The sequence below is a fragment of the Echinops telfairi genome, unplaced genomic scaffold, assembly GCF_000313985.2.
Source record: "Echinops telfairi isolate 266 unplaced genomic scaffold, ASM31398v2 ScPeMD7_1;HRSCAF=3_0, whole genome shotgun sequence".
Classification (NCBI taxonomy): domain Eukaryota; kingdom Metazoa; phylum Chordata; class Mammalia; order Afrosoricida; family Tenrecidae; genus Echinops; species Echinops telfairi.
In genome coordinates this window covers 40,922,549-40,939,582 of record NW_022103896.1, presented here as the reverse complement: position 1 = coordinate 40,939,582, position 17,034 = coordinate 40,922,549, and the positions used below count along the sequence as shown (strand labels likewise).

At 45.0% G+C, this 17,034-nt stretch overlaps 1 protein-coding gene and 1 non-coding gene across 4 annotated transcripts in view; both read left to right on the top strand.

The window, feature by feature from the left end:
• The window catches only part of MATN2 (matrilin 2), a 191,894-nt gene that overhangs the window by 121,267 nt on the left and 53,593 nt on the right, over positions 1-17,034 (top strand). For all 3 annotated transcript variants that reach the window (XM_045284889.1, XM_030886313.2, XM_004697704.2), the window contains exon 6: positions 751-873. In XM_045284889.1, the coding sequence (XP_045140824.1) occupies positions 751-873 (123 nt within the window). The remainder of the gene's footprint in view (positions 1-750; positions 874-17,034) is intronic.
• On the top strand, positions 15,312-15,442 carry LOC115868782. The gene has a single exon (XR_004045769.1). It is a non-coding gene; the product is annotated as a small nucleolar RNA SNORA72 (small nucleolar RNA).

Below are 17,034 nucleotides of genomic sequence, written 5' to 3'. Positions count from 1 at the left end.
CGGTTCCCTCTTTCCTACCCACTCTCCCTCTACCCTCCCAGTATCGCCACTCACACCACTGGTCCTGAAGGGATCATCCGCCCTGGATCCCCTGTGTTTCCAGTTCCTATCTGTACCAGTGTACATCCTCTGGTCTAGCCAGACTTGTGCAACCCTTTTGAAAAGCGATTTAACTATGCAAGTGTGTGATGTGTGAATTCTATAGCAAGAAAACTACTAAAAAAAAGAAAGAAAGAAAAAAGAAACCAAACTTGACCAATGGTTACCATAGGTGCAGGAGGAAGAGTTTTTGCTTGGGGGACATTGATTTATGTTAATGGTGGTGGAATAATTTGGAAAAGGATATCAATAACGGTTGTGTAACATGAAGAGTATAATCAATGGCAATGAATTATACAATTATATATATAGGAATTGTTGATTGGAGAATATTTTGTTGTGTATATTTTTGCCCCAATTAACAAATAATAATCACATGGTTAACAGTGAACACAAGGAAGAAGAAAGTGTTCTAGAATTGATTGTGGTGATGTTTGTACAGTTTTTCTAAATCCGATTGACTTACTGAATTGTGTGACAGGTTTGTGGCTTGTGAGCTGACGTGCCAGGAATGACATTGGGACCCTAGACCCAGACAGAGAATCCCGGGTTAAAATCATCACGAAGGATTAGGGCTAGAAAGGTCATAGTAATTGGCTATATCTTATTTACATGTATGCTTCAACCCAGAATGCGTCTTACTTTCCACAGCTGTGGACTATTGTGCCTCGGAAAACCATGGATGTGAACACGAGTGTGTCAACGCTGATAACTCCTACGTTTGCCGGTGCCATGAAGGATTTTCTCTTAACCCCGATGAGAAAACATGCACAAGTAAGTGATACAAAACCGGAAAAAAAAAAAAAAAAAGGCTGCTGTTCATATAGGGGTTGTGACTTTGGAAATCACCCGAGCTTGGACTCAACCTTGTTGCCATCAAGTCCGAGCGCCTCACGACAGTCCTGTGTGCCTCGGAGGACAACTGCTCTCCAGAGGATTTCCTGCGGCTGCTACCTTCTGGAAGCAGATCTTCAGGATCTTCTTTCAAGATGCCTGTGGGTAGGTTAGAACCTCCAACCTTTCAGTTATCAGTCAATGGTTTGCACCACCCAAGGACTACACAGAGATAAAGGTATGATTACATCCATTCAAATTCACTACCCTCAACTCAATTCCATCTCTTAGTGACAAGGTAGAGGACAAGGTAGAACTACCCCTGTGGGGTTTCTGACACTGTAACTCCTGATGGGGATAGAAAGACTTATCGTTCCCCCCACTAGAGAGGCTGGTGTTTTCAAACTGCTGACCTTGCAGTGAGCAGCTCAACACATAACCAACTGTGCCACCAGGGATCCTGCTAGGATTAGGTGGCAGGGGGGTCTAATACCTTCTGCTCCTATTCCTCTTTGGTCAGGCCTTTTTGAACCTGTCTTAAAACTGTAGGCCAGTGTCTCCGGCCCCACTGTGTCTCAAAGTCACCCTTCCAGGGAGTTGATGAAGGTGTGTTGTATCTGTAGCTGGGGTGATTTTTTCAGCATCTGCTGGACGAGTGTGCTGGCAATCAGACCCCTGACTTCCTGGTGACTCAGCCGGCTATGCCTATCAACATTAATAGGGTTTAAGAAATAACTTCATGGAAGCTTTGTGGCTTGTGGACTTAACTTCAGCTTCCCACAGGAGCAGGAAAATTGCTGAGCTGGGTTGAATATGGTTGCTTCTGGGGAGGGAGAAGGAGGTGGAGGGAGGTTTGCAGAGAACTGCTCGTTTTGAAACTTAAAGTATTATTACAATATTTAGTTATATTTTATTTTTACTGCATGTGTCAAAGTCAAAGTCAATTGGAGCTCCCAAAATTGGAACAGGAAAGTCTATAAAGTTAAAAAAAAAAAAAGCAAGGAAAAGATTTTCGTACTAAAGGGAACAGACTGGAGAGTTCCAAGGGGGTGGGCAGGGGCAGATAAGGCAGTGGACTAGACTGTTGATGGTGCTCACTCAGTGACATGGAAGAGCGAAGTCCAAGAGAGGGAGAAGAGAAATCAATGAGTAGGGTGAAGGGTAAATTACTGAGGGGGTTGACGAAGAGTTTAAAATGATGAATACAAAGTTGTTGCTTTGCAGCATAATTGATAAAGAGCCCTGGTGGCACAGTGGTGATGTGCTGGGCTGCCAACCAAAAGGTCAGCAGTTTGAAACCACCGGTGGCTCCATGGAACAAGGATCAGGCTTTCCATTCCCATCAGTGTTTGCAGTCTCGGAAACCCGCAGGAGCAATTCTACCCTGCCCTCTAGGGTTGCTATGAGCTGCAGTCGACATGGGAGCAGCCAGATGAAATTTATAATTCAATATGGTTTTAAAATGTCTCAAGAATTAAGCACATTGACACAATGGATGGATGGATGGACTGTGATGAGAGTTGTACGAGCCCCCAGTAAAATGATTTTAAAAAGAAAGAATTAAGCACAACATATTATAAGAAGGAAAAATAAAAATGTATATGGGAACCAAAAAAATGTCTATAAAGTAAAGAGGATCAGTAGTCTTGCTAAAGGGTTCCAAAACAATTAAAAAATATACTGTATAAAGGCCAGAGCACCTAAGGGACTGTGAATTGCTGATTGAAGTTCCTTGAAAGAAGTTAGTTTCTAAAGTACTAGTATTAAGGCCCAACATTTTCCCCCCAACCTTTTTAAAGAGTGAAGTTTAATATGAATTTAGAATAAGTGAGACATCTCTGAAACATACATCCATGAGGAAATAGAGCTTCAATTCACCAAAAAGGGGGCACATTGAGGACAAAGGAATCTTTGTGGGTCCCCTTGCATGGCCTGCGGAAATGAATAAGACCATGCCCTTATCGAAGGAGAAGTTACCCAAGCCTTGAAGGCTAAGCCATCATCTTTCAGACAAAGAAGGTTGAAATGAGGGTTCCTGGATGAGGAAGAAATACAAGCAGAGACAGGAGCCAGACCAGGGTAGTTGAGCTCTCCAGGCCTGGTACCTACCTGGCGTGCAGTTGATGCTCACTGTTTGAGTATTGCACAAACAAGTGAATGATTGAATGAGTGAATGAACGGCTCTATTACTTATCCCCCTTGTCTTCGAGATAGTGTGCATTATAAAAGAGCAGCCTGGCTTGTAGAAGGGGCTGGGGAGGTATGGTTGCCGAGTTGATGGGTAAGCATTTCCCATCAAAGCCACAAGGGAGCCCTGGTGGCATCGTGGTTACACGTTGGCCTGTGAACCCCAAGGTCAGCAGTTTGAAACTACCAGCAGCCTTGAGTGAGAAAGAGGGGATTTCTACACCCCCAAACAGTTACAGTCTCAGAAACACTTAGGGGCAGTAAGTTTAATTTGGGTTTTGGTTTATCAAAGCCACAGGCTTCGGGATGCCTGGGGAGCTACCTCAGTTCAAATCCTAGCTCTTGCACATTAGCTGGATGATCTTGGGCAGCGATGCAAACCTCAGTTTCCCTCCCTGTACGAATGGTTGATAATGCTGCCTGCTTTGCAGCATTCACTCAGGAACTAGAGGAGGTCATTCATATACACCACCTAGCAAACTGCCAGATGCTGAGTAAGTTCTTTCAAAGGCTTGAAATTAGTGAAGAATTGATTAAATATAGACCGAATGCTAGCAAGTAGATTCCTATTCATTGCAGCCCGTGGGTGCCAGTGGAGGACTGCGTGCCAGAGAGTTTTCTGTGGCTGATCTTCAGAATTAGATAACCAGATTTGCCTTCCAAAGTGCCTGTGCATGGACTTGAACCTCCAACCTTTCCACTGAGTGTGTTCATCTTGTACTGTCCAGGGATTCCCTTGGTCGCATTCCAGGGCTCAGTTTAAAGGTGCATAAAAAAATTCAGGGAAGACGCTTAAGACAATGGGCTCAACCCTAACAGCCATGGTGAGGGTGGCACCGGGGAGTGTTTCCTTCTGTTGTCCGGGGGGCCTCTGGGAGCTGGGACTGACCCGATGGCACCTAACAACCCCAAAACCTTCAGGACCTGGCTCCTGCCTCCTGAAAGTTTGTACCGGAAGCTGGTAGGTGACACATCAAGCCAGACCCATCAGCTTGGTCACAGAATAAAGTATTAAAAGACCTCATATAAGGAGCCCTGATGGTCTCATGATTATGCTTTGGGCTTCTCACCTCAAGGTCAGCAGTTCCAAACCACCAGTGGTTCTGCCGGAGGAAGAAAAAGCTTTCTACTCCTGTAAAACACTACTGTCTCAAAAAACCCACATAGTCAGTTCTGTCCTGTCCTACAGAGTCACTCTAAGTTGGCATCCATGGGATGGCAGGGAGTTTGTCTTGGTTTTAAAGTGTTAAAAAGCAAGGATGTCATTTTGAGAACTTGGGTGTGCCTGACCCAAGCCAGGGATTTTCTCAATTGCCAAATATGCATTCAAAAACTAGACAATGAATAAGAAAGACCAAAGAACAGATGCCTCTGAGTCATGGTGCACAGGTGAAGACATATATGACGCAGAGCACAACACAGACAGATCATGGCAGGACTTAGAGGAAGGAAGAGACCATTGGACGAAAACAGTTGGGGTTGCTTATCACCAGGATGGAGCCTACAGTCAACACAGACCAGGACCAGACTCTTTCCTACCTCTAAAGGACTCCTTCCCTGGTTGGGGTCACTTGTTTTCCACCACCACCCCTGCCCAGTTCCCAGAGCTATACCATCACCCCATAGCTCAGCCTGTCCCCTATTCCAGAATTCCACGTGCTGTGGAGAATGCCGAGTCCCAGGATGGTGCAGGCAATGAGGTCTGAGCTCTGGGCTCAGGCTCTGGAACTAGATATGCAGTGTAGGGGGACTGAGAGAGGAGGCTTGGCTGGGAATCAGGGGAGGGAGGGAACCAGCTGGGAGGTCTCACCATCTAGGCGTAGAGCCCGGGAGTCCAGCTGTCTCTAGGCCCCGTCAAACTCAAAAGACTAAGAAGTGGGCTGTCTTACTGCAGGGGGTGGCAGGGAGAGTTCTGAGAAAGCTGAGGGGTCTGCGCAGTCATCATCAGGCATGTGTGTCCTTTTGAAAAGGGACCCCTTCCCATCATGCTTGGAGACGGAGCACGGAGCCAGACTTGGGAGGGGGCTGGCAAGAGAAAGGAGATACCCAGCGTACTTGCAAAGTCGTGAGAGTGAGAAATCAGCTGGGAGCCCAGTTCAAAGAACCAGGGCACGGTGGAGTACTCCGGGCTTGTGACGGGGATAGGAACAAAGGCCAGTTGTGGCGGCAGAAGCATGGGATGGAGGTAGACATTCAGATCTAGGCAGCCAGCCTGTTAGTCATTAGCGAGTCTTACAGGGGTTCCGGGCCTGGCAGCCTTGCTGCCACTGCAGTGTTGGCAAACCGAGAACGCCTTTGTGCTTCTCATCAAGTCTGTGCTTCTCAGAAACTTTCAAAAATGAAAATAAATGACAGCTAGTGTCTTAAATTTTGGCTCATCTTCATGGGATTTTAACCAAATTTTACATGAAAGCTGATCCAATTAGTGTCCCATTATTATATTAAAATAGTAGACTAGTCAATGCATATTCCAGAAACCAAACTAAACATGTTGCATCAAGTTGACTCTCTTTTGAATCTCAACCTTATAGGACAGGGTAGAACTGGGTGTTTCCAAGGCTGTAAATATTTTTTTAACAATAAAATATTTTAATAGTTTTATTGATATAAAATTCACAGATGCACTTCCACAGGTAAGCCACATTTAAAGAGTTGTAGATACATCATCACGATCTGTTCTCGTGCTCCTTCCCCCTCCCACATTCATTATTTGCTCCCCGATTCCCTCACTGCCCCTGCCCTCTACCCCTCATTCATCCCCTTTAAACCATTGCATCAGTCACTGTCTCTCTGCATCCACTCCTTCTGTGTTTCATGAACTGGGAAACCCAACAGAAACAATAAAAAACAAACCAAAATGAACCAGAAAGAAAAAAGTACTAATATAAAGATAAAAAATAAAAATAAAGAGCAAGAAAGAAAAGACCACCAGCAATATTATAAAAACAAACAAAACAAAGCCAGAGAGGAAATTTCTGTTGTGGAACAAGCGAGAAATATTTGCACCTAGAGCAAATTTTAAGTTGGGTCAAGAAGAGGTCATCTGACCAGGTGTCACATTATACTGTAGATCCATCTGCCACAATCAAGTTTACACTAACCTCTGTCCGGGAGCAAAGCCATTTGAGTCCTTTGACTATGGTTAGAGGGGGTCTGCCCACGAGGCTGTAAACCTTTATGGCAGCAGACTGCTACATCCTTCTTCTGCAGTGGCTGGTGGGTTCTCCAAGCATCATTAATTTATGATTAAACTAGAGTATAGATAATTGAGCTTTATGTTCCTAAACAAATAATAAAAATTAAAAGAGGGAAGGAGGGGTCACAAAAGTGCCACCTTTTATGTCAATCCTTTGCCATAAGCAACCCCACTCACGTTTGTGAGTAGTCTTTAGAGGGAGACGCTGGGAGACCCCAAAGCGGCCAGACCAAACTCATGGCCATCAAGTCCGTTCTGTCTCATAGCAACCCCACAGACAAGGTAGCACTGCCCCTGTGGCTTTCGGAGGCTTTATTAAATCTTTACAGGAACAGAAACCTTCATCTTTCTCCTGCGGAGCAGCTGGTGAGTTCAAACTGCTGACCTTGGGGTTAGCAGGCCAACACATAATCCACTATGCTACCAGGACTCCTTGGTTGGAAGCACCATAAAACCAGTCTCACTACCATCGAGTCGATGCCAGCTCATAGGTACCATTGATGTACATAACGTGTCCAGACACTTTGCGATCTAAAGTGTAACCCTTCCTGCTGACCTCGGCAAGAAGACACTCTCAGCTGTTCAGTGACTCTCACTAGGGTGATGGATGAAGGACTTCAGTCCTCTCTACAGGGAGGGATGCCTGTCTTTGGTGTCAAGGAGACTGAGCTCTCTAATGTGTGCAATGGTGACTATAGCCAGCTGTGGACTATTTATCTCTTACTGGCTTTGAGCTCATTATGCTCATTATTTGTCAGACTCCCCTGATAGCTTGGTTGATATTCTTATCTCTGTTTTCCAAATAGAATGCTTTAATACATAATAGGCACTGAAAAGAACTCCCTGGTGGTTCTGGGAGTCAGGGGAGGGACAGATCTTTCCATTAGTGCTTGGTTGCTACCTGGAAGGTCACCAGTTTGAATCCACCAGCCTCTCCATGGGCGGAAAGACCTTGTGGTCTTCTCCTATAGAGTTTACAGCCCAGGACACCCTATGGGGGTGGTTCTGGTCAAGCCTATGGGGTTACTATGAGTCGGAAACAACTCAACGGCACACAACCACAAAGGCAAGGTGCTGTGCGGATGTTGGTGCTTGTATTGAAAGTAAAACGGAACAACGAAATTGTTTTATGCTGAATTAGCAGTAGAAGAGCTAGAAACTATTGGTCATCAGGTTTCATGGTTAAGCTGTGGCTAACCTGCTGAGCCCACTTCCTTCCTACACCCTGTAATATACCATTGATAAGCACGTAGCCCTGTCTGCATGGATCCAAGACTTTCCACATTGGAAGAAGACTTAAAATTCAACCTAATCTGGCTCATCCACAGCATTCCCACCCTACCACAATGCAGCCTATGCCCGAGTACCCTCACTGACAGGAAATTCACTAAACCCCACAACAGTCTGTTCTACTTTATACAGCTCTGACTCGGGGATACGATACCTTAAGTTAAACCGACACATACTTCCTAGTGCAGAGACCAACAGAACAAATTGAGCTTCCCTCATACTTCTTGACCACTAAAAATGAGTCACATCAGAATAATTTAATTTCACTTAGGAGACTAGTCTGGCATGGAAAATATGGTTAACAACTGTATCTAGACTTCAGTAGATCTTGGACCCATTCACTAAAGAGGGCCCCCTGGACCAGATGGAGGGATGTGTGCTGGATGAAGGTATGACAGGTTGGGTTTGTCACTGGCTGAATGGAGGTGCCCAGAGAATGCTGGTTATTGAACTGAGACCTCCCTGGAAGGAGGTTTGTAGGCAGCCTGGTTGGGGGAAACCTCAGGGAGGGCATGAGAACTCTTTTCCAGTTTTAAAAACCTCTTATTGGTTAGTGATGGGCACTGTTTTCTCATCTAAATGCTGACAACACACTCCATTCAGAGCAATACCAATAACCATCTCTTCATTCAAAATGTAATTATTGAGCACCTACAACCTGCCAGATACTGCTGTAGACACTGGGTATACTGTACTCTGAAAAAAAGAAAAACAGACACAAGCAAGACACATGACTGCCCTCATGGAGCTTCGGTTCTTGGGGAGCACTGTGCCTCTTGTCTTGTTAGCAGTCATTGCGTTGCCTCCAACCCAGGGAAAGCCCATGTCCAACAAAACGAACTGTTGCCTGGTCCTGCCCTGTTCTCCTGGTTGTTGTGTTTGAGCCCATTGCTGCAGCCCTGTGACAATCTATCTCATAAAGGGTTCGGTTAGGCTAGATTGTCTCAAGACATACTCATGTCTGTATAAGACATGTACTCATGCCATATACATACATACTCATGTATGTGTAAGAAAGAGCTATCTAGCAGGAAGTAATCTTATATCAAGAAGGCCTCCCAGCCCAGTCCGATGCTAGCCAGAGCCCTCTTCAGATCTCCTAGCTGCAGGCTGGCGATGCCGACAGGTGATACGGGATGCAGGAAGATCATAAGCCAGAGTGGTGTGGATCCCAGGTCAGTGGCAACATGGCAGGGCACTGACAGCTTCCAGGGTTGGGCAGCCTGCATGGGGCTGCCCCTGGAGGCAGGTACAGAGTTCCAGCAAGCAGGAAGGCAAAGGGATAGAGAGAATGGGGTGGGGGGTGGGGGGGAAGTGGTCCCCCAAGTATCTCTTATAGAAAGGCCCCACCTCCCAGGGGCATCATCAGGCTGCAACCTGATAGGACCCCACGCCTACACAAACGCAAGTTGACATGAAGTCTAACCACCACCACAGGGTCTTCCTCTTTATCACTGGCCTTCTCCTTGACCAAACAGCATGTCCTTCTCCAGGGACTGGTCCCTCCCGATAATAGGTCCAAAGTAAGCGAGATGGAGTCTTGCATACTCACTTCTAAGGAGTATTCTGGTTACCCATCTTCCAATGCAGTGGTGTTCATTCTTTTGGCCGCAATGATTTACTTAATACTCTTTGCCAGTGTTATAATTCAAAGGCATCCATTCTTCAGTCTTCTTCATCGTGGAGCTTGCAAGTGCCTACTAGGCGATTGGAAAAAGCCATGGCTTGGGTCAGGCACGCCCAGCCCCTCAAGATGACACCTGGCTTTTCAGCACGCTAACGGGGTCTTTTGCTACAGATGCACCCACTGAACGATATCATTTGACTCCTTGGTGGCTGGTTCTATGAGCCGGCCTTGGTTGTGGAACCAAGGAAAATGAATGACAACTTCCATAGTTTCTTTCATCACGAGGTTGCTTAGTGGTCCAGTTGTGAGGACTTTTGTTTTCTCTCTGTTGAGCGTAATCCAGGCTGAAAGCTGTCGTCTTTGATGCACGTCAGTAAGGTCTCCAGCGTAAGTGCAATAAGAAAAAACAGTCTCAACAAGAAAGTGTCCTTGGATCAGATTTGAAGGAGGTGAGGGAGGGAAGGGATAGTCAAGGCAGAATCTCTCTTCACAGCGCCGAGGCAAGGCCCTGAGGCACACCGAGGGTGACCATGGTAGACACTGAGGCCCAGACAGGTAACACTCAAGCGAGGTCCTGATTCGGTCTCTGCAGATCATTGTAAGAGCCTTGGCGTTTATTCTCTGTGCCATAGGGAACTGGAGCAGAGTTTAGAGCAAACACAGTGTTACAATTCCATTTCAAATTTTCAATGGGCTCTCTCTGGCTACTGTGTTGAGACTAACTCATATTTTTAAAAATATGTTTCCACTTAGGACTCTTTCACACTCATGATCTCATTTGTAATTTTTTCAAATATGCTTCATGGATTGGGGTGCAGCTCACTCCTCGGGAGGTTTCAGAATCCATCTCCTTCCTTTTGAAACTTAGAACTAAACGTCCTCTTCTGCTCTCCTGTCTATCTAAGGTAGCCAACTCATTCCAGTCTTGCCTCGGACTTTCCTGGTTGAGGCAGTGTGAGCCCAGTGCCCTGAGAACTCCCTCAGTCCCAGGCAAATGGGGACAGTGCATCTCTTGGCTCTTCTACTTTTGTAGACATCTGAACTCAATGAAAAGGAAAACGCGGGCTGGTCAAACCCCGTCTGTGTGGGTTCTCATGGGGTACATGCTGCATTTGCAGTCCTTTGACAATTCTCTTACATATACCCGTTGCCCATTCTGGCTTTTATATCCTCATCTTCTGCTAACCTTTTCAACCTGAAAACGTCCTCTCCTTGAAGAACCATGTCCTTTCCATCAGCATCTCATAGGAAAACGCAGAAGCAAGAGAAGTCTCTGTTGCTGTCTTGGGGTCAGCTGCTTGGACATCATTGTTCCAGGCCATGCTGCTCTCGGCTGTTGACTCTGGTCATCTGTCTGTGTCCGTAGTTGATGTGTGCTCCAGGAAAGTCTGGTTGACCAGCGAGCTTTCTGTGCAGCCAGAGCGGCTCATTCAGCCTACTTTCTCCCTTGCTGGATGATTTGTAATTAGATAATAAAAAGTGACTTTCGATTGCTCCTTGGGCCTTTTGAAATCAGCTTCCTGGCTTGGCCGTGGAACAAGGCCCTGTTCTGTTTTCGTTTTTTTTCCTTTCCTCGTCTCTCTTTTTCTTCCTAACTCAATTTTTTAAAAAACTTTCTGGGGCCAAGAAGCTTGCTCCCAGTGCTGTTTCCATTTTTATCTGCCCAACCCACATTCCTCCTTGCTTTAAAAAAGAGCAGGGGTGGGGGCTTGAAAGAGAGTTGAGTTGTCCCGGCTTTGTTCCTGCTTTAAATACCACAGGGGGGGTTGTAAAGAACGGAACCTTATTTTCTCACAGTTTGGAAGGCCAGACATCTGCATCCAGTGTCTTGTGTCTCGGGGAAGGCCCTAGGCCTGGCTTTGAGCCAAGATCCGGCCCTGTCACCCAGTGGTCCTGGGTCCTTGGTGGTCTTCACATGACTTCACGTGACATCTTTTACCCCCATTTGTGCTTACTTCCATGTCTAAGCTGCTCCTTTTGCAAATCAGAAATGAGTAGGTTAAAAAAAACAACTTTTAATTAAAAAAAAGAAATGAGTAGGTTTAGGGCATACCCTACACTTATATGCATGATCTTATTAACATAACAAAAGTCCTATCCCAAATGGGAGATCCACAGATTAGAGCCACAGAAGGGTTAGTAAGATTTCAACACATAGTTTGGTAGACCAACTCAACCCATGACTTTCCCTCCTTCTATGAGAGAGAAAAATGGGAAAATGTTCTGTTTTCAGTTAAATGTGCATCCTAACAGATAGAGTTCGGGTCACCCATCACTTCCATTCTCTCTGACCTTTATACCAGTGGTGCCCAAACACGTCTGCCCTTTGGACTCTCCGAGAAAGCACTGGTACCTTGCTCTTCCCTCCCAGAGACTGTCATTTAATTGGTCTGGGATGTCATCTCACCTTTGGAATTGTTTAAAGATCCCCAAATGCCCAAATGATTCTAGTTGCAGACAAGTCTGAGAACCACTACCTAGGCCATTTTTCTCCTTTTCTTTCTGTGTATTGTGGGAGCCATACATGTAACAAAGCATTTCCATTTCAGTATTATCCACATGTAGAGTTCAATGGCACTGACTTATATCTATTATACTGTTTAACCCGCAACCTTATCCGTTCCCCGAGTTTTCCTTGATTGGCCAGCTTGTATTAAATCACACCAGCATCAGCCATTTTTTCCATCTGACCAGGTGGCCTATCTTGAGCGCTACAGTTGAGATTCCGTTTCTAATAGTCTCGTGCTTATTAAGCACGTGTGTGCAGTTATAGGTTGCCATCCACAGTCAGCACAGCTTCCCCATTCTTATCCAGCAGCAGGTGCTTTTGCCCGTACTGAGGCGGGCGCTTCAAGCTGAGTTCTAGAGAAACCACATGGGAAGGGGAGAAAAGGCGCTGAGACCAGGTTTCAGGTGTTTCCACTCCAAGTTCAAGTATCAAAATGGTGTGGTCGGATTCCTCGTTGAACTTCACAAGTGAGAGGAGAAAGACTCAAGCTCGGCATCAACCCAAAGGCTGATTCCTGTGAGGTGGGCATCAGATGCACCCCCTCTCTCCAAACTTGTCACCACTTCTGACACCCGTTGTCCCCTCCGCCGCTCTCCCTACTTCTCTGCTGGGCTTGATCATTCAGTGCAGTGGCCATCGAGAACTCACAGCCCACGCGCAGGGCGGATGCTTTTGTTTATGGAAGTAACAGGATCAGAAACAACTTGGGGTGCTGATACCGAGGGCTCAAGTAGAAAGAAAATGTTTGAAAATGTTTTGAAACATTTGTGTACATCCTCATTTTGTGTACATTTGTACACAAATGTACAAATGTGCTTAACACATGGATGGATGGATGGATGGATGGATGGATGGATGGATGGATGGATGGATTGTGATAAGAGCTGTATGAGCCCCCAGTAAAATGATTTTTTTTAAAAAGAAAGAAACAACTCGGGGCAGTTCTGTGGTCAGGATAACTTATCAGTTGTGCCCACAACCAGGCTTCTTCAGCACAATGGTCCCTTGGCTGCTGTCCTGCTTGGGCAAGCGGGCAAAGCTCTTTAGCTCTTCCGGGGCACTTCACTCCACTGCTTGGCCTTGGCCCGAAGATGCTCAGCTCTCTCACTCAGTGGGTTCCACCAAGTGCCCAGAGGCACCGTCTCAGTCACTTAGCCTCCTGCCCTAGGGTGCTTCACTGTCTCGCTATGTAGACCAGGCTAGTCTCCTGGTTCGGCTACTGCTATTTCGCTGCCATACTTGCCACTGCTTCTTGTTGTCTCATGCTTTCTCCAGTGGCACAGCTCTCTCTGTCTCTGGGATCTAGGAGGTTTTCAGCACAGGGACCCTGATTTCAACAGACAGGATCCACTGCTCACTCTTCTTGGTGAAATTAAGGTCCTCCCTCTCCGCCTCTGGGGTAACAAAACCGAACAATTTCCTCTTTAGGATTCCATACACCTTATTTGATTGGTCTCAGACCACAAAGGTTCCAGGTAACTTATTTACATCATTAGCAGGCTGTCCAATCACTTTGCTGGGCCACAAACGCCTTATTTGGATTCATCCTACCCAATCATTTTATGGGAGTCACAAGACTGTGCATAGCTTAAAGGGCCATATTAAATAAAGTTCACTACCTCATATCAATGGAAGTAAGTCTGCCTTCAAGTCTTTTGATTATTTGCCCTTCTAGGTAAAATTTCATTTGGACAAAATATTTAGAGGCTGAAAAGTTTGAAAATGATGGCCTTATCACCTGCCCTTACCACAGTTGTACATTCAGTCCCTAGATCCCCAAAGTTTGCTGCACACAGAGCTACTGCCTTGTCTTGGTATGCCCGCACTCGCTCTATTTACTGATACAGACATCTGAAGCTATACATATTGTTCCCAGAAATGTTCCCTGATTATTTTCTTCTCGGAGCCACTGGGCAACTCCCACACTGTTCTTTTTTCTATTTCATTCCTGCTATTTTCCATGGCAACTAATTTCACAATTATGGAATGCGTATATTGATTTTCAGTGCATTTTCTGATCACAACAGTAAGGTGCGCCTTGTAGAAAACTGGATTGTACAGACCACTCTAAAGAATAAAGTGAAACTGATCAGTCCTCCCCTCGCCCGGAAATGACCATCGCTGTCACCCATTTGGCAGACGTCCCTCCAGCCTTTGTTTTTATCTTTTTTAATTAATTCATTTATTTTTAATTATAAATCATTTTATTGGGGGCTCGTACAACTCTTATCACAATCCATACATCCATCCATTGTGTCAAGCAGATTTGTACCTATGTTGCCATCATCATTTTCGAAGCATTTTTCTTTCGACTTGAGCCCTTGGTATCAGCCAATGCACAGAGAGGACCACAGGGCTGGCCCCACCATGAGACACGACGTCCCTCACTGACCCATAGCACCACGGGGGACAACACTGGAGACACACTACAGGAATTGTGCCCGCTCAGACCCCACCACCAAGGCAAAACACTATGGGCGTGCAACAGAACAACAAGGGGAGCAGAGCAATGAAGTCCCCAGGGAACACCAAAAATAGACTGTGGGGCCAGGGCTTGGTGCCCCATCAGACTCGACTGGAAAGCACCTGTAAAGGACAACAAACAGACCTGGAACTATTTCTAGGCTTTCTTTTTTTGGGGGGTCATTGGCTTTTGTTGTTGGAGTTATTGTTCTGTTTTCTATTGTTGCTTTGTTTTGCTCAGTCTTATGTTTGTGCATATTATTATCTCTTTGTTTTTATTTTTGTTGTTGTTGTCTTAGGTGCCATGGTTGCAACTCATAGTGACCCTGTGGACCCTAGCACGAAACACCCCCCCTGCACCGTCCTCACAGTTGTTCTTCCGTTTGCGCCGTCTGGGCTGACGTTTGCAGCCCCCGTGTCAGCCCTTCTTGCTGAGGGCCTTCCTCTTTCTCACTGCCCTCTGCTTTGCCCAACTCGATGCCCGTCTCCAGGAACACGGCTCTCCTGACAGCATGTCCAAAGTACGTAGCACGGAGTCTCAGCACCCGTGCTCCTCAGGAGCACTCTGTCCGTACTTCTTCCAGGACAGACGTGTCTGTTCTTGATGGCAGTCCGTGGCACTTTCAGGGTTCTTCACTGGCACCGTCCTTCAAGTGCAGTGGCTCCTTTTCTTTCTTTCTTTTCTCTTTTTGCAGTGGTTCTTTTCCAATCCTCCTTATTCAACGTCCAACTTTCACATACATCCCAGAGAACACTATGGCTTGAATCAGGTGCACCTCTGTCCTCAAAATAACATCCTCATCCTTTAATACTCTAAAAATGTCTCCTGTAGCAGAATTACCTAATGCAACACATCTTTTGATCTCTTCACTGCTGTTTCCATGAGTATTGATTGAGGATCCAAACAAGACTAAATCCTTGACAACTTCGATCTTTGCTCCTTTTATCATTGGACATGTATTGCCTCATTTAACACTCAAGACAATTTGATGAAGTATGGATTAATATTATCTCTATTTTGCAGGAAAGAAATATGAAGCTTATAAAGATGAAGAGATTTGCTCAAGTCATACCATTAGTAAACATGGCAATAAGATTTGGGCCCCCTGCGAATATTCTCGCTGTCCTGAATGTGTGGTGGCCAGGCAGGCTAAACATCCACTATATTAAGACCGTGCATGTGTCCCCAGGCTGAGTTCTCTCCCTGAGCCTGGTTTTATCAATGCATGGCCCATAAGGTATTTAGTAAATAAATGCTTAGTATTATAATCCCTTATACATTTCTGAAGTTCTTAATACAATAAAGTATATTAATCTCATCATTATTTATAGCCAACAATTTTCATTATTTACCATGTATTTATCAGATTCAAATTTTAAAAATGTATTGGAAGTCTTCAACTTTCAGGCAGTAAAAAGCTACCATCTCTTTAAATTTGTAAATTTAAAAACATTAAAAAGAATTACTTAAAATTTTTAAATGAATTTTAAGAAATAGTAAAGTGAATTTAAAATTCTTTACATTAGAATTTTAAAATATTTTTAAAATAAACTCTATTTAAGAAAGAATACATATCCTAGACTTTGGTATCTCTTCCATTGCTCCTATGCATACAAGTTTTTCCTATCCCCAGTCCATTTCTTACAGTGTTATGGTTATTATTTAACTTTATGATCGATCTGAAAAATACTTCACTTTAAGGCAGGAAACGAGACTATTGCTTTTTTTTCAGCTGCACAGTTTCCACTAAACAACATATTGGATAATTTATCTTCTTTCTCCTCATTGAATTATGATGCTTCCCAACTGTATTACAAAAGAAGCACTTATATATACTAGGATTGTCGATCTTGTTCTACTGCTTGGATTTTCTACTATTGAGTCAGTAGCATAGTCTTTCATGTGTTGTCATTGTGTGCCATCACACAGTAACACACATCATGTGTTGTTATTGTATCGTTGTGTGATTCTGACTCACAGTGACCCTCTATGACAAAGTAGAACTGTCCTGTAGGATGTCCTAGGCTGCCATCTTTACGGAAGCCCAGCTACATTCAGGTCTTGTCTCCTCCAGGAGATACGATGGATTTGAGCTTAGGAGCTTCCAGTTACCAGCTTATGCCACGAAGACTCTTTATGTTTGTTTAGAAATGGTGTCATTCATTTTCGTATTTTATAAGACCTCACCTTCCCCTTAAAAGTTATCTCTTAGCTACTTTCACCTTTTTTAAGTTAAAAAATTATTTTAGAAATCTTATACCTTACTGATATATAAAGTAGCAAATACCTCTGGGGGTGCAGTTTGGCAGAATCTACTGGACCTATGGATTATATCTCAGCATAAAGAAGACACAACTCCTCACAGTGGGACCCGGAAGCAGCAGCATGATAAAAGAGGAAATTGTGATGTTGCCAAGGAAATCTGTGATTTTATTTGGTTTCGCTCACCATTCCTGGAGAAAGCGGTCAAAACATCATTTGACAGCTAGAGGTCATAACCCTGGATGACTACACCCCAGGCCAAAGCTAGTGCCCCTGGTTTGAGTCTGCCTCAGAGTGACACTGTCGGATGGAGGAGGTCCCATGAGACGGCCTGGTTCGTGAAGACGATGTTCTACATCCTGCTTTGGCTAGGGGCTTAAAAGCTCGGCCACCTGAGAAACAGCTATCATTCTCTTCCTGTGTGGAGTAGCGAAGAATGGAGGTAACGGAAGACAATGAGTCCAGAGGCCCAAGGGTCCGACCCACCACGCTGACCTATCATGATGGAAGGGTTCACAATGAGTCCAGAGGCCCAAGGGTCCGACCCACCACGCTGACCTATCATG